Source organism: Dufourea novaeangliae, unplaced genomic scaffold (assembly GCF_001272555.1).
Source record: "Dufourea novaeangliae isolate 0120121106 unplaced genomic scaffold, ASM127255v1 scaffold69, whole genome shotgun sequence".
In the NCBI taxonomy this organism is placed as follows: domain Eukaryota; kingdom Metazoa; phylum Arthropoda; class Insecta; order Hymenoptera; family Halictidae; genus Dufourea; species Dufourea novaeangliae.
The window spans coordinates 117,310-142,548 of NW_015373949.1; the positions used below are offsets into that span (position 1 = coordinate 117,310).

The 25,239-nt window shown below is 36.6% G+C and overlaps 1 protein-coding gene across 1 annotated transcript in view; it reads left to right on the top strand.

Annotated features, from left to right (window-relative positions):
• LOC107186121 (hypoxia-inducible factor 3-alpha-like) overlaps positions 1-25,239 on the top strand; it is a 43,114-nt gene that overhangs the window by 13,372 nt on the left and 4,503 nt on the right. The window contains exons 3-6 of the mRNA XM_015573930.1: positions 5,789-5,955; positions 6,191-6,264; positions 6,351-6,446; positions 21,771-22,131. Coding sequence (XP_015429416.1) covers positions 5,789-5,955; positions 6,191-6,264; positions 6,351-6,446; positions 21,771-22,131 — 698 coding nt within the window. The remainder of the gene's footprint in view (positions 1-5,788; positions 5,956-6,190; positions 6,265-6,350; positions 6,447-21,770; positions 22,132-25,239) is intronic.

Here is a 25,239-nt window from a genome sequence, read left to right on the forward strand (position 1 = left end):
CCACCGGGATAATTGGCCAGAGTCATTTTGGTATTGTGTAACGGCCGGATAACCCTCGACGCGTCGCTGATTTTTAAAACCGTCGGGGCTTCGCCTCTGCACTGTCTAGCCCGCGAGACCCATCAGAGACTAATGTGTCACTTGTTTTTTTCTCTTCATTCCTTGTAATTGAAAATATCATAGGTCGCTGCATGTGTAATTTTGGTTGCGCTGCAGAAGATCTAAAATGTAAGTAAAGTAGATTGTTTTTTGTTAATTGTTTCGCTGATTTTCAGCGAAAGTTGATAGAAATGATGAGAATCGGAATAATTTATTCGGTCGAGAAAATGTATGCAGAAATGTATGTATTACAGTCGTAATTATTAGACTGCAGGTGTTCATGCAAATTTAGATGTTTATAGGTTAATTTACTGAATTGAAATTATGCCAGAGATATGTTTCCTTCATCGAGGGTTTTATCAGGGCGGAAGTAAAATGAATTTTATACTAACCTTTACGAAAATTTGTACTGTTTTGTGTTTTCTATATTCACGTTTCTAATAATTGCATAAAATCCGCAGTCTAATAATTGTAGTGTATATACATAGATGTATTTACGTAATGGTAATTAGTAGAACCTGGGGTCGAATGAAACAATTAAGGTTTAATGAAATGCAGAACTCATCGCACATAATAGAAACAAGCCCATTTTTCATTATATCGTAGTGTACTTCCACTTTTAGCTCTTAAAATTTATAATAGAAAGTCTCTGTCGCTTTTGAAATTGAATAAAATAATTGTTTTAAGAATCTTTCTGCCATTTTTCCACTAGAATAGTCGCTACAGGACATTACTAATACAGGCATTGACAAAACAATATTTCTCTTTGCGTCACCATTTTGTTTTGACCCTGTTTCTTCTATTCGAGAGAACGTAATTCGAATGAGGGAAATAGAACAGACAGGAATTTAATGGGCGTGAAATCTCACTGACAGTATTATAATTTCAATTGACTGGATTTGACGAACCAAAGTCTGATTTGTATAATTGGACATAGAAGATATGTTCATCCTTTAGGAGTTGTAAATAATATAATCAAGTGAATGGAACCTTTTTTGATTACTGAAACAATCATTTGATTCATCTGCAAATGAAGTTCAATGGGTTACGCTTATAATATTTCAATATTGTGTTTTGTTCTGCCAAAGAGAATCAACCAGAATTATTTTTAACGTGTGCAGAGAAGATATTTTATTTGAAACAGTGCATCAAAATTGCTTTAGAAGATTTAAGACGGGTGATTTTAACGTTACCACCGTGGAGTATTCCAACAAGTGTTAGGAAATGCAAATAAACGATCTACGAGATATCGGACGGAAACTCTTCACAATCGTCTTATCAGCTTACGAAACAGATGAAGGTTCAGTATTCGACAATAATTACATTCTTACAAATACTAATAAACAAGATATAAGTATAAGAAAGAAACTCATTTATTCCCCGACTAAATAATACGGTAAAATTGTCCATGATACTGATTCTTTATATGCTAAATTATTTATATGCTCTATTATCCGAAGATTGCTTTATCTGAACACTTATGTATATCCCTCTATTAGTTTGAATGCGGGAGAATTTACTGTAGTAACAGTGAAAGTGAAAGTTTGATAAAGAGAGGCTACATATTGTGGATCTCGACGAGAATGACGATTTACAACACACTCTTTGTTAATATAATTAATATTTATTCAACAAATATATGACTATTATACACGTGTTCTCTTCTTTTCTCGTCTTCCTTAAATCAATGTGGGGTTAATATTTTATCTGTAAGCTAAAAAAAAATCCCGATGTCTCTACCAGTCAAAAACAACTCCATAGCTATACACCTTAGGCCAATAAGCCTAATAGACAATCAAGTTTACATATCCCAGTATCCTGTTTTCATTTTTTCAACTGCGTGGTTTATATTTTTTTTTTGTACATCTCAGTAACAAATTGTGTCAATTTGTATTCGTTACTCCAGTGAAGATCACCGTGGTTTTCTGTTGTTCCGTCATACAACGTCCCTGTATATACTTGCAAATCAACACTGCACTACGTCACTCATTCTATTAATAGCTTAGGCGTAGATTCCTCGTCACTATTATAAACCTCGAGTACGCACGCATATAAGTAATAACGGCTATCTCTGGATGGAGATACGAAACAACATAGCGATGTAACGTCTGCTTCATCATTTCCTGCCTTCGATCGTTCCGTAGACGCGTAGCCTTTAAAGGCCCATTTATACACAACCGGGTCGTGTCCAATCCGGGTCCGGGGATCTTCCAGGGATCATCCGAGACCAATCCGGGATAAACGTGCTAGTCAGTTTCTATAGGCAGTGTTTTTCAAATTATAAATTAAACATTTTTTTTATTAGTCCATAGAGAGGACATGCAGGACTATATCCTCATTTTTTCTACATTTTTTAAAAATAAAAAATTTAATTTTTTAAATTTTTTTACGGCGCCGAGAGTGTATAGTACTAGATCTATCTAGAACTAGATGTTGGATTTTATTATGCATTTGTGGTATATTACATATATTAACATTACTAAAGGAATGTAGTCCAAATTATGTCATGTTTGGTATCATTTTAATCAGAAGAAACTCACCAACATGTTAAAATAATTTACTGATATCTCAGAAACTCTTCACCTGAGACTGCATATGATATAATACTTTTTTGTGCAGTATTTGATACTTTCTCGAAATTCGGGATGAGATATTGTGCAATCCATTTAAAAAACTGAACGTGACCATTATATTTTGGTAAAAATGTAATGTAGTGAAAAACATATTATTGCATTATACGTCCTCCTTGATACTACGTATACAACTTTTGTTTACAATATTTGTAATAATTGTTTTAATTTACGAGTAATTGAAGTGGTAACGTTAGGTGAACCACCCTGTATATAAATTTATGAAACATACAAGATAATGAACCAACAACTGCAACGGAAACAGTGTAACCTTTGAGCCGTTGATATACCAAAGTGACTAACTCCACTTTCTGAATTTTTTCAAATTCTTGTGCCACATTACTCGATTGGTGCTTAACTGTTTATATTTAAAATAAATTTCAAATATACATTTCACGGAATTAATCACTTTGGCAAATGAACTGTTCTTTTATTTCAGTTTTACTTTAGAAACTCTTTAACTGATGAATTAAACTTTTCTTTCGAAAGCAGAGAAAATACTGGTTACTTAAGAAATATATACTGGGTCATTGAAATAATGTTAAATTAGTCAAGGTCACAGCAGGGTCAAGTTATCGTTAGGTTTTAGTTACGGGATTCTAACACTAGAACTACCAGCGTTGAATGTATACTAAATTGATTTTTAACGAGTTTGGTGCTTCTGACGTTAAACGCCTACAAAACCGATATCATTGGTAACGCATGTTATGAATTAACGGGTGTCTGAACGTTACCTTTAGTCAAGGGAGGACATATTGTCTGACATATGACAATCAATTCTTTGAAGTAGAAGCAAATATTATTGGCCAGACGATCGGATTAACCCAGCCGTAGGGACACATGCTGGTCTTTTTTATGGTAAAAATATGTAACGAATTGAATGGCCTTCATCTTTTTTGCCCGCGTGATAGTTTTCTAACAGTACATTTTTTTAACCGTCTGTGTAACATTGTACACCTCTTTTTATATATTTTATTCTGATGCTTGCTCAAAATTTAATCTAACAATGTTCAGATATCCTTATATTTCGTCGAATAGAAATTTAACGGTTAACGTGAATAATATATTGGCGAACCAACTAGAAGGAATATTTACTGTCGTTGTTGTTAATAGAGTTCTCTAATTATCGCTGCAGTCTACTTAACAATAAAAATCAGCTGATATCGGGATGCAAAGTAATTTTTAACGACTAAAAATTCCAATTTATTCTAATTCAGCACAGATAGTGAAATAAAATTTAAATCGATATAAAGCATAAAACTTGTATACAGAAAAACGTATACATAAGACGTCAAAGAAAAACAAGCTAAAACTCGCATGGCAGTACGTTTAAATGTTATTCATTCGATAAGCAAATTACTCACGCGACAACAGTTACAATTTATTGTGAACATTCGCGAATACCAGTTTGTATCATTATATACAATTCACGAAACAAGTGCAAAATTTGTGGAGTTGTCATGTGTAACTCTCTTTTTCGCGTGTAATTATCAACTTGATTTGCTTATTCCGTGTTCGTTTAAATATTCCGATACTATTTCCGGTTTCTGCACATTGCTAATGGATAATAAACAAATAACATATGAGATTACTTGTCGTTCGTGACGTGGGTTGTTCGAATAAAACAGTTTTTTTAAAGTTATATATTTGAAGAATAAATCATCCGTGATATAGAAATACAAGGAAGTGTAATTCATGTTGGTGTGAAGCGTTGTCGGTTTTATTTTTTCTTTTCATGGACGAGGTAGTCAAATAATTTTTAATATATCCAATTAATAATAAAGTTTATTCCATCAGCATGTGTTATTTGAATTCTATTTAACACTAGAACTACAGACAGTAATCGCATATCTATTTTGATCGGTCAATAAACATGACAAACTTTTGAACATTTATAAATGTATAAATTAATTTATTCCTTCACGTTCATATCGTAATAAAAGTTCCAAAAGATCTGAGAAAATATATTGTTGTAGCATTTTAATAATCGTTGTAAGAGTGTATTGACAAGTCATTTTTACTTGTTCGGTAGTTCAATTGTTAAACTAATCAACTTAACACGTTAATTAAACTGAAAATTCATCGTTGCACTATGAATTCTGTACAATGGTTAGGTTTGTAAATTATTAATGCACTATTTTTATAATATGTTCATCCTCCTAGGAGGAAAATTTCTATAATACTTGATTCCTACTTTTTCAGTATTATTTTCGCAAATATAAATGTATATTACATATTTATGATCTGATCATTATATAATAAAAATATTTTACTTTTTCTTTTTTATCTTGTGTCTTTGGTTTACTTTCCTACCAAAGATACAAAATCAGAACTGAAATTCGAATTCGATTACGCAATGCACTAATGTTCGTACATTTTTTAATACATACCTATTGAAAACCGTATATATATATATGTTATATGAGAAATTGGGTTCGATGAAATAAATACTTGAAGCAAATGTCTGTTTGTTTTGGTAACTGTAAAACGGGTTGAACTTGAATTCGAAGAAAATAAAGATGTTTGTGTACACTGGTTGGTAACAATTAAACGTTATACGTTCGCTTTTACTATAAATATTGCGGGATTGAGATAGTTTTCTGAGAAAGACCAATGAACGCGGCCAACAGCCTCTATTAACAAAACGCATACATTTTCAACGATGTATGACTTTAAAAATAAAATAAAGTGTATCTGGCTACGCACAGTTTTTTTTACTGTGGCAGTTGATATGTTAATATTTTTGCCCCCCCCCCCCGCGACTAATAACCTGGTTACGCCCATGCCTGTGAATTTACAAAAGTGGGTAACGCATGTTAATGTCAATGTGTTTCAAATAGAGTCCAAACTGTCCAAGGCGAACGGCCTGTTGCTTATTTACCTTTGGTGGATTTAGGATATGGTTTTGGAATAACCTATTGTCCGAAAATTCCTTACAAAACACTTATTCACCCTTAATTAGTTCGAATACGGGTGACCCCACTGTACTATGTTTTGTATGCCTCTTATCTGTCGATTGCTAAAACTAACGTAAAATTTCCCCTTGTTTCTGTTTACAGTGATTCAAGAGCGGCACGGAACAGAGCGGAGAAAAATCGCCGCGACAATCACAATGCAAACATCATGGCCATGGGCCAGCTCGTACCTGCTGTCGCCGAGAGTCCGAAAAAGGTCGACAAGATTTCCATCTTGAGGCTGACTGCTGCTTTCCTCAGGTCGCATTACAGTAAGTTCTAATATTCATTTTTCAACACATTATAGATGTATCACCAAAAATGTCTCCAATATTCATTTACCAACAGCATTGTAGACGTATCACCAAAAATTTCTCCTATTTCCCCATTCTAATGCTGGAAGGCAGAACCGCAAGAATAAGATCCTATGGATTTTTAATGAGAATAATCAGTCTGATCGTCTTCTGTCGCTGATTAAACGTCACGCGTTTCTTCGTTTGATTACAGTTTTCGGACGCGGAAAAATCGGCTTTCTACCACCGAATCTCGGCATAGCGGACCTGGAGAATTACATTTTCGGCGTGAGTACTCGTTGATCGATCCACTACAGTCCCCGTTATCGTTACATGTTGAACACGTTAAAATACGTTTTTGTTAACCGTAACAGAACATAATCAAAAACGGCTTCTGTATCGTGGTCACGACAACAGGGAAAATTGTCCACGTCAGCCCGCACGTCCAGGAACACCTCGGCCACACTCAGGTAAAACATTACAAACATATTCTGTTTCTTTGTCGTAACAAAAACGTAACAAGATATTCCACGGTTGAGTTTGCCAAAAAGTTCGTGCCATTTTAAAAAAAAAGCTGACATAGCCAATTTCATGTAAACGGTTTTCCACGCTTGATGTCGATACTTGGATAATTCGTTCAATTTCCCGCGATGTGTAACGAGGATTATTGTCGATTAAACATTATTACCTTCTTTCGAAATAGAACAGGAAAATATGCCGAAAACGTTCCTTTTGGTTAAACTTTACTTTTCCGGACCAAAAATTATCTATCTTTTTTTATACCTCCTGGTAGTATTCAACAAGTAGAATCTGAAAATGCAAATGTTAAGTTTAGAAATCCAGCTGTTCAAAAGTTATGCGTATGTAAAGCCAAGCATTTTTAGCGTACTTTACAGGTTAGTTTAACGCCATATTGACTTCTATACTAAATTCGTCCAATCAGTGGTGTCACTGCTTGTAAGGAGATGCACGTGATGGCCGCCATTTTGGCGGGATAATTGAAATGACAATTAATTGTTTATAAGACAATTTAATTGTTTATAATCTGATTGTCCACATAGTATGAATTAAGTTGTATCACATCAAATTACCGATATTCGAATAATTGATAATCAACCATGGTTAGTGAATTAAATATGATCTGCTTTGTTTCTTGCGCTAGTCAGAAATCGTAACATTACCGTGTTTCTCTATCTTTTTTAATTATTGAATTCTTAGTGTTATTGTTTCACTATTCCACGTAAGTAAGCAATATCATATTAAAGGACATAGTCTCCGACACATTTGCAGTATGATTTTAAATTATATTGTGACAAAGTTAGCTGAATTAAATTGTGAAATCTTCCGTTAGGCATGACCATCGAAAAGATAACATTTTTTTAGTATTGGGAGCTTTTTCTAAGAAACAAAACCTACCCTAATCGAGAATCGGTTGTTGTAGGGTTTCAAAAATTCATACACAATCTAAAAATGTTAGTATTTTATAAAAGTAGCATGTATAGGATAATGTCTCGTTTGGTTTGACTCCCAAGTTTCAATACATAATATATAGAAGAAAATCAACATTCTTCTATTTCTTTGGAAGTTACTTAAACAAAATCTGGAATTCATTTTTAGAACACTCTGTACAACAGAAACAATGAATTTCTTGGTCGGATTCTAACGTACGACGAGAAATGGCGTCATAATTTCAGAAGCTTTGTAAAGAGTGTGTTTTTGGCTTCGTATTAGATTTGTTGGCCCATCGACTTCTATGAAATTGATTTGGCACTTAAAAGATAATGAAACTCCATCTACACAACCAGGAACACCACAAGATTCTCCACGCCAACCTGGTAATCTTAAAACTTCCATTCTCTGAAGGGCATTCGTCTACCTGTCTGGTGTCTCGAGTCGAAAGAATTGATCAAATATTACCATAATGTCTCGCCACGGTTGCAGCTTGTAGTGTAAGTCCTACGAAGTTTCGGAGTTATCGATCAAATGAACGCAACATAAACACGTCGTCATGACAACTGGCCATGCACCCTCGATACATTTCGCGATATACGTATAAAAAGTTACCCAAAATTGAATCGCGTTTACTTAATTCAGGATCTTGATTCATTAGCCTGTCAGTTTCATTAATCATTAAATAAAACTTCATGAATTTCACAAAAGTTATGTCACGTTTCGTTCTTGTCACACAAAAATTTATGTCAATTTTCTGCATCCTACACTTCGACAAGGCCCTCACTTATACCGCATACAACTGATACAACCAAGTTCCAACCCTGTATTGTCTACTACGGACGCCATGAACGTAACTAACGCCATAAAGAATCCTAGAGGGAAAAACAAACACGAAATGGTAAAATCTATCCAAGAGACCTGCACAGATCTTATCGATAATGTCAAATACGTAATCCTTACCTGGGTTCCCTCCTTCCAAGGCATACCTAGTAACGAAAAAGCCGACACCATCGCACAGGGAAGCAATATTTCTTCCACCAATTGAAATAAAAAACAAATCTTGTACCATGGACTCACGAATACAATCACAAGTCAACTTAAACTCATTACCGGCCAAGCATTAGAATAGAAATTGTAGGACTATGTATATTATTTATTTTCAATTAAAATACAATAATTAAGACATTTAAATGAAATTTTAGTAAATTAAGAATGTGGAATTCCAGTAACAAATAAAATATCAACGGCTTAAAATATTCTACAAAATTAAATAATTATTCATTATGATAAGCCCTAAAACATGCTGAATATAAATAGACATTGGATTTGTCACATGTATAAATTGTTTGACTTTTGCATTTTATGCATCTTTTTCTTGATTTTTCTGGCAGCTCCACAATGATATGCCCAATATTGTCTCTTCTCATTTCTTGAGCGACTTCATTCTCACTTGAAAAGTTGCCTTTACGCTATTTAAAAAAAAAATTAAAGTTTAATGTTGCGTTTATGCAAAAACATCTGTAATGAGTTATGAGAAAAATGGAATAAGATTATGGACCACGACCAAAGAAACAAAAACCTGACGACATAATACAAGCCTTCTATCAATCAGTACCCAAGTATCAGTACTCAAATCCCAGGAAGAGAAAAAGAAAAGGCGATTATGATCAGACTTATCAGAACCAACGTACTGCAACCACTGTAATAAGAAAATAACGATCAACCATCTTATTATACGAGTACAGAAAATTCCAAGTGCAAAATCAAAAGATATAAACTGAGGCTATGACATTACAGAAACAGAAAACGAACACCCTAAACCACCTAGAAGACATTAACCTCTACTACAATATGTAACTGCCTTAATACGAAAGAAACACCAACCAAATTCGTCGCCAATGACCTAGCAATAGATGTGACGTAAAACTTAAAATTTAAAAAACAAAATTTCATAAATCAGAGATAACCCAAATATAATACCAAATAGAAAAACCCAATAGAGAATAATCCAAGTTTACACTATCTCAAGACATTTACAATATCTCAAGAAAAAGAAAAACCATTTCTCTCTCTCCTGCCTCAAAACGATTTAGTATACATACCTTACCAGTCCCGATAAAATTTGCAATTGAAAGCTGCTACCCTTTCTGCCACAGATATTTTTCACTTTTATCTGATAACAGTTCAGCTCGTTTTGTACAAGAAGCGAAAAACCCTCGATAGCAGCAGCGAAGTTACAAAACTTTTTATTCGACCTTTTTTTTCTCTTTATTTTGCACTCTGCGCCTGTCGTTTACATTTCAATACGCGTTCGCTCCGCAGCATGGTTTTTTATGTTTCTCTTTTTCCCTCTCGCGATCACCGACAGTGATTTATCCGGGTTGCAGATCGATTGATTTACCAGATCCTCGAGACGTTACCTTCGCTCGTATTTCTGCTTCCTCGTGGTAAACACTCGATCGAGATGGTATTTATAATTTTCTCGATGGCATAACGACTGTCATGCAGCCGCGAAAGTCTCGGAGACGTGGCTTGGGAAATATTCTACCAACTTCGAAACGGGAATAAATTCGCAAGAAATCAATTTTGTTGTAAATAAATCACGGACGTTTACATAAGTCCACATGGATTCATGTTCCATGGACCAGTTCACGAAATTAAGAATCGAATTAAACTTTGTTTCGTGTACGTGTATTAACCCATTTGGTCCCAACGTTACGTTAACGTAACATTTCATTCGCAATTATTTTTCATTGAATTTACGTTATTGAATTTTCTTTTTCATGTTGCAGTTATGAAAGAGGATTTAAAAGAGTTGCTTTATATATTTTTTGTCGTCACTATTGCTTGACGTTTCGAAGTTTGAAGAAATTGAAGTTATTTATAGCACTATGGTAAACCAGTTTTTTCTTAAATTATGGAAACTTTTTAGTGTATCTTTTTCATATAGTGGGCTTCCATAATATGGTGCCTAGTATTATAATACATTTTTTACATTTCGGCAAAATAATATGCATGTTATTTACGTTTATCAATAAAAAGTTGCCCAAAATTGCGTAATCGCAACATTTTGTTATATAAATCGTACCGATCAAAAAAAATGTTTGATAGCGTTAATATCCTTTCTTATACACTTTTGTAAGTAATAAATAATTATATGTGTAAAAATCGCTTTATTTCACTGCTTGGGACTTAATGGATTAAGGATTACAGTATGACTTCGAGAAAATGTATTTTTACCTGTGAATATTAAAATCCTGGGCAATGTATTGTACGTATTCATAACTTATGCAAGTAAATGAAACAGAATGGAAATACGTCTTCAACAAAGATTGATAAGTCTCTTATATCGTTTTTTAACCTTGCCACGGTCTTCAGGTCTATTTCGACCCAATCACATTTTCGTTTCTTTAACGGTCTTAATCTCGTCTCTTCGAAAATTGTTCTTTGGTTTGTAAAATGTGTAAGGATTTGTGTTTCTCCTTCTTTCTCGTTATTTCAAATGTATAGCTGCATTGGGGACAGGGTTGATTCTTCAATTGTGGAGCAAAATTCTTTTTAATCGTGGAGCAATAATTCTCTTCTGTGCTGGTTTTTGTGAAATTTTCTACGAACGTTAGGTATCGTTCTAAAAATGATAGTTCAAACGTAAATCAATTTTCTAATATGAAAAATACAGTTTGAAAAAAGAAAAAGTTAGCGACGAATCTGTGATAATCGCGCTGCGCCAAACATTCTTATTCGATGGATAGTCGAAGTCAAAAATAACATTATCCACCAGCAGACAAAACACGATCTTCATTATTAACACTAAAACTACCAAAGCAGCCAAAATGACTGGTAAGTTCACTTTTACAACGACGACTAAAACATTTCTCAGATCTTCCGCAACTTTTATTGTGATATGAATGTTAAGAAATTAGTTAATTTATAAATTTGAATATTTTCATAAGTTTGTTATGTTTATCGATCTGACAGAAATAGATATATGTTTATCATTGGTAGCACCAGTATCAAATACAGTAAAGACCCTTTAATTGCTCGAAACTTAGGACCCCCATGCGAGCAGCTAGCGTGCAGGAACAACAGGGGACACTATTCCCACCACTCGTGAATATCAATCCGAGCCTCCGCAGTTGACGTTGGGCTGTGGGGCACGGATATCGGACGCTTCGTCTGACGTCGGCTGAACGTTTCAACGTATTGGGAAGCTCTTTGCGTGGTCCTCAGTAACCAATCAAATCGGCTGACGTCTGACGAAACAGTCTGATGACCAATGCGGTGCCAATGTGTTCACAGCTTTGGTATATCGCCGGAACAGAAAAGGACAGCGAGCAAAAGAGAGAGAAAGATTGTGTCACCGACGAAGGTGTAAATGACGCGGCGTATCGGTAAGACAACGCTAATGCAACGATAAAACTTTTTTACGTTTGCTTCTTTTTTAATGAAACTTTTACCAATGTATTGGTGAGATTTTTCTGATTGAAACGACACCAAACACGATATAATTTTGATCATATTTATTTATGTACAATGTCTAATAAGTGTGAACACATCTCATGTCGCGTAAATTTTTCGTTCAGACAAATTCATATTTTCGCTATTAAATGTAACACTTTCATCAAAAATTTTATAAAATCATATCTCGATGCCTAAATAGCATGTACAATGTCGTTATCAGAACGTGGGCGGCTGTGCGTGTGACCGTACAGTATACATCCACCACCATACGTCCACCAAGTTTGGGTTAGTAGAAAGAAAAATATCAAATATCGTTAATTTTGATTTATTAATTAGCGAAGTAAAAAAAGAGGTAATGAGATACGTAACATGAGGATTATAAGAATGAAAATAAGAAAAATAATATACACGGACGTCCGTACAAAATGACATCAGTGCAACACGGTCGTCATCTCGACGTTTATGTATCCCTAGCTTAAACCTTTGTGGCTGCCCTCCAATCAAATCGCCGCACCACCGCGAGTCACAGTTAGTGATGGGCACCATCGACTAAAAACTATCGACTAAGTCGGTAGTAACCAACAACTACGTGCAGTCGACTAATTTAGCCGCTTGAAGCGACTACTTCGGTCGACTAAATTTAGTCGCTTCTAGCGACTCGCTCGAACTATCGAGCTATTGATCGCTATTGACTGGATCTTGATTATTTTCATCGTGATGCAAACCAATTGCAATTTGTTCATATATTTTTTATGCATTACCAAGAACTGTGCAAATGATTGCTTATAACCTAATTGATTTTCATAAAAAATTTAGAGCAGTTAATTTTTTAAGTGCCAATATTAAATAGCTTACAAAAAATCGAATATTAGTAATTGTTTAAACAAACTTGTTTACCACTTATATTTTTAAAATTCTATCTATGAACTAATACATTTCATAAGTTTAATTTAGTCGATGGTGCCCATCACTATGGTCTGTTTTTCGAAGGATGATGCCTGGGAGGCAGGCCTGCCTCGGCGCGTGTCCTGGCGGAGATCCAACGCGAGCTGCGTATTTCGTGCGACGTTGCACGGTCTCAATGCCACTTTGTGTCTCTTTCCATCCTCCGGCACTTCGGCACGCGAGCCTCTCGCTCAGACGCTCGGTAAACCAACTTCCTTCTTTACCCTGTGATTTCCACGTGTAGCGTTTAATAACCTACATGTTAATTTAATCTCCTTTTAATATGTTGCTCAATCTTTGGGTACAATACATTCTTTCAAAAGAAATAAACTTTTTCTTATTCATCTATTTTAACTTTTGACGTGTGAAAACGTTCTGCGTCTCGTCAACATTCTCCGCCATTTCCAGACAATGGATGATTGACGGCCACGTGCCGAACGCAGTCCCCACTCCTTGAGATTGTTGGTAGGTCCTTCTCGAGAGGTTTGTAATACGTGCGATGGAGACAGACGACCGTAGGCAAGGACTCACGTCGGCGGTCGGACGTCGTTGGCCAAGACGCGAAGAGTGAAAGAGACAGACGACCGTAGGCGAGGACTGACGTCGACGGTCGCACGTCATTGGTCAAGACGCGAGGAGCGAGAGAGACAGAAGTACCGTAGGTGTCTCGCGATCGCGGCAACACCGCGAAAACTCGGGCCTACCTCCCAGGCATCATCTTTCGAAAAACAGACCATAGTCACACTTACTAGCGTCATTGGCTGAGTCAGTCACAACCACAAGTCTGTTGCGTGACAGAAGTCGCCAAAGAGAAGCATCGAAACAGAATGAGATAGAGCGACAAATCGATCGCATTAGCGTAGACGTTGTTTTTGTAATTTATCGGAAATGATAATGAAAGGAGATGAGATATGAACAGTAGATGAGTAAATATGATCCAAATTTCGTCGTGTTTGGTCTCATTCTAATCAGAAGAATCTCACCAATATGTTAATACAATTTTCATTAACCCTTTGACTGCGACGCGTTCCAGCTCGAAGTCATCAGAATATGCTGAGCTATGTTTGCGCGGCCGTTACTGGACGGGAGTCAGTTGCGCGCGCAGTGCGTCGCACTTGCTGCACCGTAAACGTCGCTTGCATAAACGCGCAAAATACTCTCTTTTAGGAATACAATATAAAATAAATGAAATAAAATACATATATATAATGATATACTGATATAAATACAGGGTGTAACAAAAATGTTGTCCGACCCGGAAATGGGGCACTCGGGGGGTACTGCAAATCGCAGTGCGTAGCCACTGCTAGCGCGGGAACTCGGCTGGCAAACTCGCGCTCTGATTAGTCGGCGTTTTTCGTTAATATCTCTGTAACGAAGCCTCAGATTACATTGTTGCTAAGAAAAAACTTGTACCAATTCACCCCTCAAGTGCCCCATTTCCGGGTCGCACAACATTTTTGTCACACCCTGTATATACTGATGGACCTGTGAGAGCGTATGTATACACCTTTCGAATATACTGATGGAACTGTGATAGCATATACATATATACGCCGTCCGCAGTCAAAAGGTAAACAAAGAATCAAATATAAATAAGTTTCATCGTTGCATTACTGTTGTTTCACCGATACGTGAACGTTTAGTCTTCTTTGGGCTCCCCCTTCATCCGTTGACTCGTGTAAAGGAAGCCGCTGGCATGTTACATTACTGATAGCGGCTGGTAAGTTGGTGGACGGAAGGTATGCAGGTTTCATTGGTTGCTGTTAAATAACCCAGGACCATTGAAGCAGTCACAAAGTTGGGCCTCACGCATTTTCAGTATTGGCTGAATTGGCGTACTCATCTGGCCTCTGTACCGTCGGCAATGGCCATTTTTGCCAGCCGTACGCAGCATTTGCTTTACCACAGACGAGATATAAGAATAGACCTAACATGCAATGTAATTTTCTGTCCCATGCTTCGGGGGCGCCAGAAAACAATTTCAATGACCAGTCAAATGACCCCTTATGGTAAGAATAGGTATGTGTAAAGTATCGGTACGTTTAGTGTTAACATATATTGTTGTATAATACATTTTCTAAGATGTATTCTATGATTATACAGTTATTTCACAATGCAAGATGGCATTTTTATAATTAGATTTATAAATAAATCAAATGTACTCCAAAACACGCCAAGTAACGCCAAACTATGCTAGTATTATTAATAATTAAACTCGCCTGCGGAGTGCACTAAAAATTTAGCCTCACAAGATAGCTGACGGTCGATTCTCCTTGTGTCTTTCGGTACACCCCCGCAGAACAAGGCACTGACCTTTAAGTCCATGGTTATCACGATGTCGGATGTAGTTCCTGAAATCGGAAACTTTTATGTAGAGGTGCACTCGAACCAGCGTAATTTTCGTGGGACACCAAGTCCGATAAGATGTTAGGTCTATTCTTATACCTCGTCTGTGACTGTACTATACGAGACAGCTGGCGTCGTCGGGAGTGCGCTGACCGATACGTACATGGGACGACGAATTGTGAACGTTTTATAGGAAGAAAGACAGAACGGAAGATATGGTACAAACGTATAATTGTGTATTTGGGGTGTCTACGTGCGACAATTGATGCTATTTACCTTGCATATGACTGAAATATGTAAGTAAACTGCAAATACATAAAGCGAGTCCGCATGCTAATGCAACTTTAACACAGTTTTCCAAGAGAACGGTTGAGTTGCGATCCATGGTTCCTCTCAGACTTTTTATCCACATGACAAGTAGAATACAATGCAGTAATAAAAAACTTTGACCTTGAATTTCAAGGTCAAGGTGAATTTGGCGGCCACTTTCCTTTGCAGATCTTCACCGATCTCAGACGTGTAGAATAACGCTGTGGTAGCCGTCACACTACATTTTCTAGCACCCTGTATATAAATAAATATGATCGAAATTATGTCGTATTTGGTGTCGTACTAATCAGAAAAAATCTCACCAATACGTTAGTAACAGTTTCATCGAGAAAGGAGCAAAAACAGAACAGTTTGATCGTTGCATTAGTGTTGCCTCGCCGATACGCGGGCATTTAAATCTTGTTTGGGCTTCCATCGTTCGACTGTCGGCCATCGGCGGGGAAAAAAGGAAAGTACTCGCGCATACGGTGCACTCATAGAACCTGGCGGAAACGGTGAATGTATTTTTCACGGGTTCGACTGCGCCACGTGTATTCGATTTGTCAAAAGACATTTGAAGGTACGCTTTTATGTACCTGTTTCTCTTCTTGCGTAATATCGTCACCCGAGTTTTTAACTGTTCTAACTCTATTTTTAAAAAAAAATTTTCTAATCAATCTACGTGCGTCTTATTGGTTCGAAGAATACAAATTCACCATAATACATATAAAGAAAATTCAATCTAGAGAACAACAAATATTCTTGTAAGTCTTCTTTTTCAAAGAAATTTAGTTAATCCATGTACGTGCGTCTTATTGGTCCAAAGAATACAAATTCACCATAATATAAAGAAAATTTAATCGAGAAAACAACAAATATTCTTGTAAGTCTTAACTTCGGAACTTGTAAGCGTTTTTTTCTTAATGGTTGTATCTCCAAATATGTACGAATAATAATTAAAAATTTATGTTGATGATAAGATAAAATTTGGTTAAATATTGTAATAAATAGCTAGTCAGTAGATGATATTATAGTGCTTGATTATTTCATTACTTTCTTGTTTTTATAATATTAAATTTCGTAAACTTTATACTCAGTTTTCTCAGTTTAGAAACTAGAGGAGATAAAAAAATTGAGAACTAGAGCGACGATATCTTGACGGATCGGTAACGTGCTTTCGTACCGCACGTTTGATCTTACTTAAGGTTTTAAGGGGGTTTTCTGGTTTGGGATCGTATATTTTAAGGGTCTTTTAATAAGTTTTTTTTGTATGAAATATATTGTGTGTCATTAAAATGTATATATGTTACTAAGTACATTTATCAAACTTTTAATGACGTATGTACGTTTGAATGGCAAACAGTTTGTTTCTTTTAGAAAAAATTATTACAATACCCCTAATATCTAGGATGACCCACCTAACGTGCGCACATTTAGTATCTCACTTGCTTTTCATTTGCAGAAAATTTATTTTAATAAATGCTCAAAGTGATGTCAATTAACTTCGTCACATTTTTGCACAAATATACTCTCATACATTCGTGGATGTTTTGTACTCAAGGTCACATGAAGGTCACACTATTATAAGTGATTGGATTGGTCTTGATTTTAACTATTACGCTACACTGATAAAAATATGTAGTCCCGCTAAAAAAAAAACACCGATGATCTTGAAATATCGAAAAATATGATCTTTGGAATAGAGATATTGAAGGTGCTCATATTAGGTGGGACAACCTGTATACGCTTCCAAACCAGAAAACCCCCTCAAATATAGTACTTATTTTATAGAAATGAACAGACTCTGAGTCACCGTTAAATCTTTTTCATTCGGAAGCTGTGCAGGGGTTAACTCAAATATCAAATTAACTCGAATGTCAAAAGCTTTAAAGTGGTATAAAATATTGTTTAAGTTGTTATTAGTATAAATATTTTAGTGTAAATAACTAGAAAACAAATGAATAAAATTGTTTGTTCAGGGTATTCTCCTCGAATTGTCAACGAGAATCACTGTAGATGCCGCCAAAGTTCCATGCGTAGTAAATTTTATGGAATTATATCTGGAGAAGTTATATTAAGCAGATTTTCTCTGTTTATTCGATTATTTGGAATTACTTATTGTATCAGATATCTTACCCTTCTACCCTGTAACTAGTCTAAACTTCGCCCACAGTCTTTCGACAGGTCGAATTGTATAATCGATCCTAAAAAAAGTCCACACGTTCCATCCAGATGAGAAATGTCCACGTTCCTCTAGCGATTTCCTTCTGCATCGCGATCCCTCTTCGCGATTTAATCGTGACTACGGTGCACCACATCGGCGACGGGGCTCGTTTTCACCGCGGGGAGTTTCTCCTTGAGAACAATACAGTCTGATTGTGAGTATCTCCTTAAAAAACTTGGAGATCCCACGCAAACAACTGTCCACCCTTCGCCTCCATTCTCTTGGTCTCTTTATTTCTGCTCTATCGTTGCCCCCCCCCCCAAGTATCCTTACACCCCCAAGACGGGAAACTCGGCCGACGAACAGGTTCGTTACGCTCGAGTGTCGAATTATCGTTATGCTCGAATCTGGAGCGCCACCGTTCCTACGAAACCAAGTACTTAGATCGATAGGATGGACATTTTTTTGCTCGTCGTTGTCAGCGTCGAAGTGTTACTCCTTTACCGCTTCCCTTCGATTCTCTTTAGTCTATTGTTATCGGTAGATGATCAAATGTTATACGTGGTACTGTTTCAAATATAATGAGGATGTATTTATAAACACTTCCTGGTTTATACATATGTATAACAGTCCCTGATATAATATTGAAGTATTCATCCCTTAAGCGGGAAGAGAATTTTCGTATGTCGAACTGTGAAGTATTTGACTTAAAAAACTGAACAAAATCCCAATATAAGGGAGAAACCACCCGTTTGTTCGAAACGTCCCTTTTACTTATTTGCTATTACCTCGTAAACTACGAAAGATATCGAAAAAAAAGTTTAGACAAATCTTATGTCGTTGTTAGTTTTCCATATATCGGTAGGAAGAAATATTCAAAAAAATAAGTTTTTAGAAATACTTGTGCTACTACTGTTGGTGTATTTTCTATCATTTTTCTTGATCCATCAACGCTTCTCACTCTTATTTTTCTTCTGTAGTAATGTATGTAATACTATACACTATCATTAGCTAACAAGGGAAGGTCCCTAATTACCACTTTGATTTAATCGATCTTTTGTAGGATGATACAATACATATTTCTAATGATATTGTGTGAAATATTAGCCGTAGTTATTTCATAGTTTTGAAGATATAATTAATTAAAGTCACATACTTAGTTATACATATATGTACTATGAATATAGGTGTCTGTTTGTGATATTATTGTAAAAAGTTAATTAATTTGTCTGTAGTAATTAATTTTCACGCAACAAGTCACTTTACCATCGCGGATTTTCACAAACAGACATATATGTATACTCATAGTACACATATAACTAGGTATGTAACTTGAATTAATTATACTTTCAAAACTATGAAGTAACTACGACTAATATATCACAACTATCGTTAAAAATATGTAGAGTAAAGCAACCAGAAATTGACTGCTTACCAGTGAATGACCATTAAACAAGAAATGTAAACTATAAATTTAAAAAGTATTAAATGTTTATAAATGAAGTGTAGTTCCACCTTTAATATCCCATATTTTTAATTCAGTGTATTAAGTAAACATTAATAAGTACAATTCTTATTAAATATATTTTGGAAACGTAGCAGTAATGTACTGGACTTTCACACGTTTTGCACTTTATAAATAATTATTTAAAAATTACTTTAAGTGTAAGTAATTATTTTTATAAAAATTTCAAGAAAAATATATGTAATTGCAATTTCAACACTTGTTTTGTTGTTATAACTAAATACATTTAAGTATTAATCTCAAACGTCCATAAATGCAACAATTCGGTCATTCACTGGTTGGTTTACCTTATTCTATCAGCCTACAAAATTTTGATAAAATCGAAGTGGTACAATTGGGATCCTTCCCTTGTAAGTACATATCTCTAACCATGACTTCTGTTTTTTTTTTCTTTTTTTTTTACGGGGGGAAAACCTTGAAAAGGTGCACCGCCTCCGCTGGGGGTGGTGACGGCCAATGTGGGGTTTCACCCACTGAAAACCCCCGGTGACCCTCGGGCGTAGGGTTGGCAACGGAACGCTCACCATGACCGCGGTCAGTCCCGAGCTTCACAGACCTAACACATTCTGTGTACACTTTGATGTACCGACAACGACTGGATTGGGCGAACAGCTCGGCCGAATGGTGTTTTTGTTCGCTTCGCCATCCACTTCAGCGCCGCACAGTCGCTTCTTCGGCGTGCCTCATAGACATATATAGACGGAGCATGAACTGAGCGGGGGAGTTAGATTCGCGGTAAGGGGATGGTTAGTTATAAATCGGGTAACTTCGTTCCTTTTCGGTGCTATTCGGGTATACAATCACGTTACATACATGTATGCTATGAGAGATGAAAAGAATATACTTATTATACGTTAAAAATTCCGTATGTCATGTAGTTTGCATAGATATATGTATTTAACAAAATTAATAAATATTATAAAGCATTAAATAATAGTACGGCACACAGCCCACCAGCCGAATATAATAACGAGCCGAATCGAGCCGAATGCATCCGAAGCTACCCGACGTATATCTAACGACCGCTGTCTTTTCTCCTCCAATCCTACGGTCTCCTCGCCCAAAGTGGTAGCTTATGCTCCGTCTACACAGGGTGTAACAAAAATATTGTCCGACCCGGAAAGGGGCACTCGGGGGGTGAATTGAAACAAGTTTTTCCTTAGCAACAATGTAATCTGAGGCTTCGTTACCGAGATATTAACGAAAATCCCTGACCAATCAGAGCGCGAGTTTACCAGCCGAGTTCCCGCGGTAGCGGTGGCTACGCGCTGCGACTGGTAGGCAGTGTTACCGCGAGAACTCGGCTGGCAAACTGGCGCTCTGATTGGTAGGGGTTTTTCGTTAATATCTGGGTAACCAAGCCTCAAATTACATTGTTGCTAAGGAAAAACTTGTTCCAATTCACCCCCCGAGTGCCCCATTTCCGGGTCGGACAACATTTTTGTTACACCCTGTATATGTCTATGGCATGCATCCTCCACTTATCCCTTGTTCATTCGGGCCGCATGCTCAGATAGGTACGGGGTTTTCGGCCTGTGCGTCCCCGAGCATCGCCCGAGCACGTCGCGCGCACGTTCGGTGCTCATGCGGCCCGCATGCTCAGATGGATACGCGGCATAAGACGATCGATCTGTAGTTGACATATTCACTGTGTGATTCCACACAGGACTTTCCGTTCACGCCACGTCGGTCACTAGTTAAATTATACGTGTACGGAAAGTCAGCCCAAATACGTAGCTTTCCGCGGTGACAATGTTTAATATGTTGAGTGTCGAGCCGTTTGTCAGTAATTGTCTTACAACGCCGCGTATGCCAAAAAATACGTAAAAATGAAATATTTTTTAACTTTTAGTAAGCTAGAAATTTATTTACTATTACAATAAATGTCGAAACAAGAAAATTCACTATGCAGTGACTCACAGATTCGTTCACATAATTTCGAAACAATAATTAGTTGTAACGATTTTTAAACAATTCCCATTTATGTATCCTCATTGTCTTTACCTGTATCATTCTATTCGGAATAAATTTATCATTATATTCATGCGGCCCGTTTACTATAATCTCCGAAGAGATATTATACCCGTTTTATTATTATTCTTTTAAATATGTTCCACCAATCCGACCCTCTTGCAGCTTATACAGATAATAGCTAAGTAGTGACGCGTTATTCCTAATTTTTGTGTAGGTGTCACTCAATGGGTTGTTTGCAAAAACCACCCTCAAAAAATGAATTCCCTTATTTTCACCCTTAATAATTGATTTATAATTTCGAAAAATATACATCATCTAGAGCTATAAAGTAACTACCTACCGTCTACATTTCGAAGCATTCAAATATCTTAACTAGTTGTTGAGAAAAACAATTGTAAAGTTTAAAGTCGTTAGCCCCATATCACCCTTACGAGAGGGGATAGAAATTTGAATTTACTCACAATTGTTTTTAAAGCAAAGAGCATTATTTGGTAAACATAAATACTAAAATTAGTGGTGGGGTCGTTTTCTTATGCTTACCCGCTAGGCCTTTTGCGAGTCACTGTATAACAGAAAAAATAACTTATTTCATACTAACTACAATGACGGTTACAGACAGAGATGCTGGGCCATTCTCTGTACGATTTCATCCATCCCAAGGACCGTAATGAGCTCACTGAAAAGCTCACGCCAGATGATATGCCAGGAGCGGTGTCGTCATCCCTGTTGCTACCGCAGATCACGGACGCGACGAACGACAGTTCCACATCGTCCCAGGACACCTCTTCGTCCTCTGCTAGAAGCGAAAGGAAACCGTTCCGGGAGCAGAGACGGTATTTCGATCTGCGAATGCTTCACCGTACCGCGTCCAGAAGGGAACACATCCAATACAAATGGGTCGAGATATCCGGGACGCTAACCCTCGCGGAGACTGTCAAAAATTCTAAATCGCACTCCAGCCGGTCGCAGCATCGAGGTAAGAGTGCATTTTATACCTCACTGTAGTCCCAAGAGTTTGGACTGACGAGCCGACTATAGAAACAGTAGCGAATACGATATGCGACGTCCTTGATCACAAACACCCTACACAGATATTAACTCAAATATGCCCAACACACAACAGTCCAGAATGAAAATTCAGCAGGTCGAATGGTGAAAAATAAATTTCTTTTGTTTTTCAAGAAGAAATTAACATCAATTTATTATTACCCGCGGAAGATTTTTTCCACGCATTTATTGGCCTCCTCAGCACTTTTCGCATCATCAGTCTCAGTGAAACATAGCAAGAAATTCCCTAAAACTGCATACTTATATGAAAATGTTGAGAATACTGTAGGAAGCTGGCGTTAATACCCAGATAGCACCGTACATCCTAAGGACGTCCGTTTCATGTCCAGTTTATATTCGAATGTCCTACGTCCATTTTGGCCATCCCTAGGACGTTCATAAGCCTACGGATGTAGTCAAGACTTAAATTTTGGATGTTCTAGAAACGTCCATCCCAAAAGTCCTACGGATGTTCTCAACATTTAAATTTCGGATGTTCTAGAAACGTCCATCCCAAAAATCCTACGGATGTTCTCAAGACTTAAATTTTGGATGGTTTCGTTTAGTATTTTTGCCAATGTCATTCCGTGCAAGGTGATGGAACCCCATGAACAAGGTGTCTGTCTTTAAAGAATCAATAGAGAAGTGTAACGACACTAGTGGTTTTTTTGCGAAAACCTCAAGAAAGGTGAAAAAACATGTTTTTTCTTAAACTGTCTCTAACTAACACAGAATCAGAGTTTTTCTGTGAAAATAGAAATAAACACAATGTACTTGGAGATCATAATCCCCACACCTATATTTTCATTATAATTCCTTATAGGAAATTTAACCTTTTATTTATTAACAGGAACTAACTAGATTTAATTTCTACTAAGTGCGGGAATTGTAGGAAAGTTAATCTTTTATTTGTTAAACACAAACCAACCTAACCTAACTCCATCACCTTGCACAGGAACCTAACCGCAATTTTAAACATTTGGGAAACGTTTCTTATACGTCTTTTAAGACATTACCATAGCGTTTTTAGAATCTCTTTAAACGTTCCCAAAACGTACAGGGAATGTTACTTTTACACATTCGGGAAACGTTCTGAGAATGTTGACACAGGACGTCCTCAAGCCGTTCCACTTTGTAAATAGGACCTTCCTAGGACATTTAAAGATCTTAACGAGGACCTAACGGGGACATATGGACCTTTTCGGGACATCCTCCGAATGTACAGAACGTCCGAAACGTACGTCCATAGGATGTTTTTGTGCTATTTGGATAGGAGAATTCACGAGTACGTTAAATTCAAAACAAGTATGAAAACAGCTGATCGAGATTCGTAAATTTTTCCATGCCGATAGACGTGTACGAATGAGTGTGTGTATGCGTGCGTGAGCGTCGACGGTATTATGATCGTCGGAATGTTATTATATACCGCGGACAAGTAAGAAAACATCAGCGTCCGCAAAAACGAGCAGCGGGCGTGAAAATCCGTTGACTCCAACGTACAAAACAAAAAGGGAACGTCGAGAACATTCGGCCGACGCGCGGATAAAAGGACGTGTCTGCGGCGCGTTGGGAGAGTTTTACGAAAACCACGATACGACGGTCACGACAAACAGTTTACAAACATGATTACAATTACGATTTACGATTCTTTGTGTATTACGGCGGGCGAATGTATGTTTTTGTCTCGATTTTGTATTGTTTTTATCGTTTCGTTATCTCTGCAATAAACGGATAGATACTTCTAAAGCATTCTATTCCTACAGTATTGTTAGTGAATGATGACTTCATCGAAAAGAATTCTTAAAATTGATCAAAAATTTTCATATGTATACTTCTACTTAACCCGTTCATGACCAGACCTTTGAAGAGTTATTCCAAAATTACGAGAGTGATGTTGTAGAATCTTGTTATTTTGAAGTCGAAAATATTGATATTAAACCAATCTACTTTTAAAATTTTTTTATTTATTTTTAATCCTGTAACGCCGAAATATCGCTTGCGGGGAAGAAAATTATTTCTCGCGATTAGTTAACTCAAAAATGGTCCCAATACGTGTACCTCCACTGTATTTTCACAACAAAACCTCCAGAAATATGATGTTCTAGATGTGACGTATACATCACACTGGACGGTGTGTTTCAGGTTTTCATTAAAGGGTTAAATGAAATGATAAGTTCCGAAATTTTTTATTGCGTCGGCTTAAGAAGCGAATGAACTGCTAAATTTTGATTCTGGGCCAGTGGGCACCGTCCGCTATAAGGACATATCTAACAGGTGCCTATATTTTATTGTTTGTCAATATGCACAGTTGAATGATAGATGACATCGCTTACTAAAAATAACTAAAAAGGTCGTTAAAAATTGAGATGATTCCTCATAAAATATCGCAGAGGATATTAAATAGAAGAAGTATACTTTAAGAAAAGAACAATTTTTTAGTATATAACGGTTAATTTTATTGGACGATACGAGACCGAATCGCTTGCGATTCAGATTCCTCGGGCCAATGTTCCTCTTTTATCACGACACCTCGGGACCGGTAACGTTGGTTCTAAACCGAGGTATTGCAAATATTTACCCTAGCCGCGGATTTAAATTTAGACCGTCCCCGCCGACTGTGGAAGGTGTAGGCGCAGTCACAAGCGTTAATGTCGATTTTTTCAATTTCATAGAAATAGAGTTTGAAAACATGTGCTCGTTGTTCCATGCCAATACGACATTGTCATGCGATAATACAAAAATTTTTCTTTAATCAAAATCGAAACATTTTCATACATTCCATTACTACTTTGACTAGATTATATTTTTTTCTTATATAAATTTCTGTTGTAATCAGACTGATTTATGGTGCGATCGTTATGTATTTACAACATTTATCAATACTAAAACAATGAAAGAAACGAACTGATAATAATTCAGGACTATGACATAAGTCATAAAAATCACTACAGCTTGATAAAAGTTCCCCATTTTCAACACAACTGCAAATGAATACTTAACGGGTACTACTTTCGATAATAAATCATATTCGCTGATT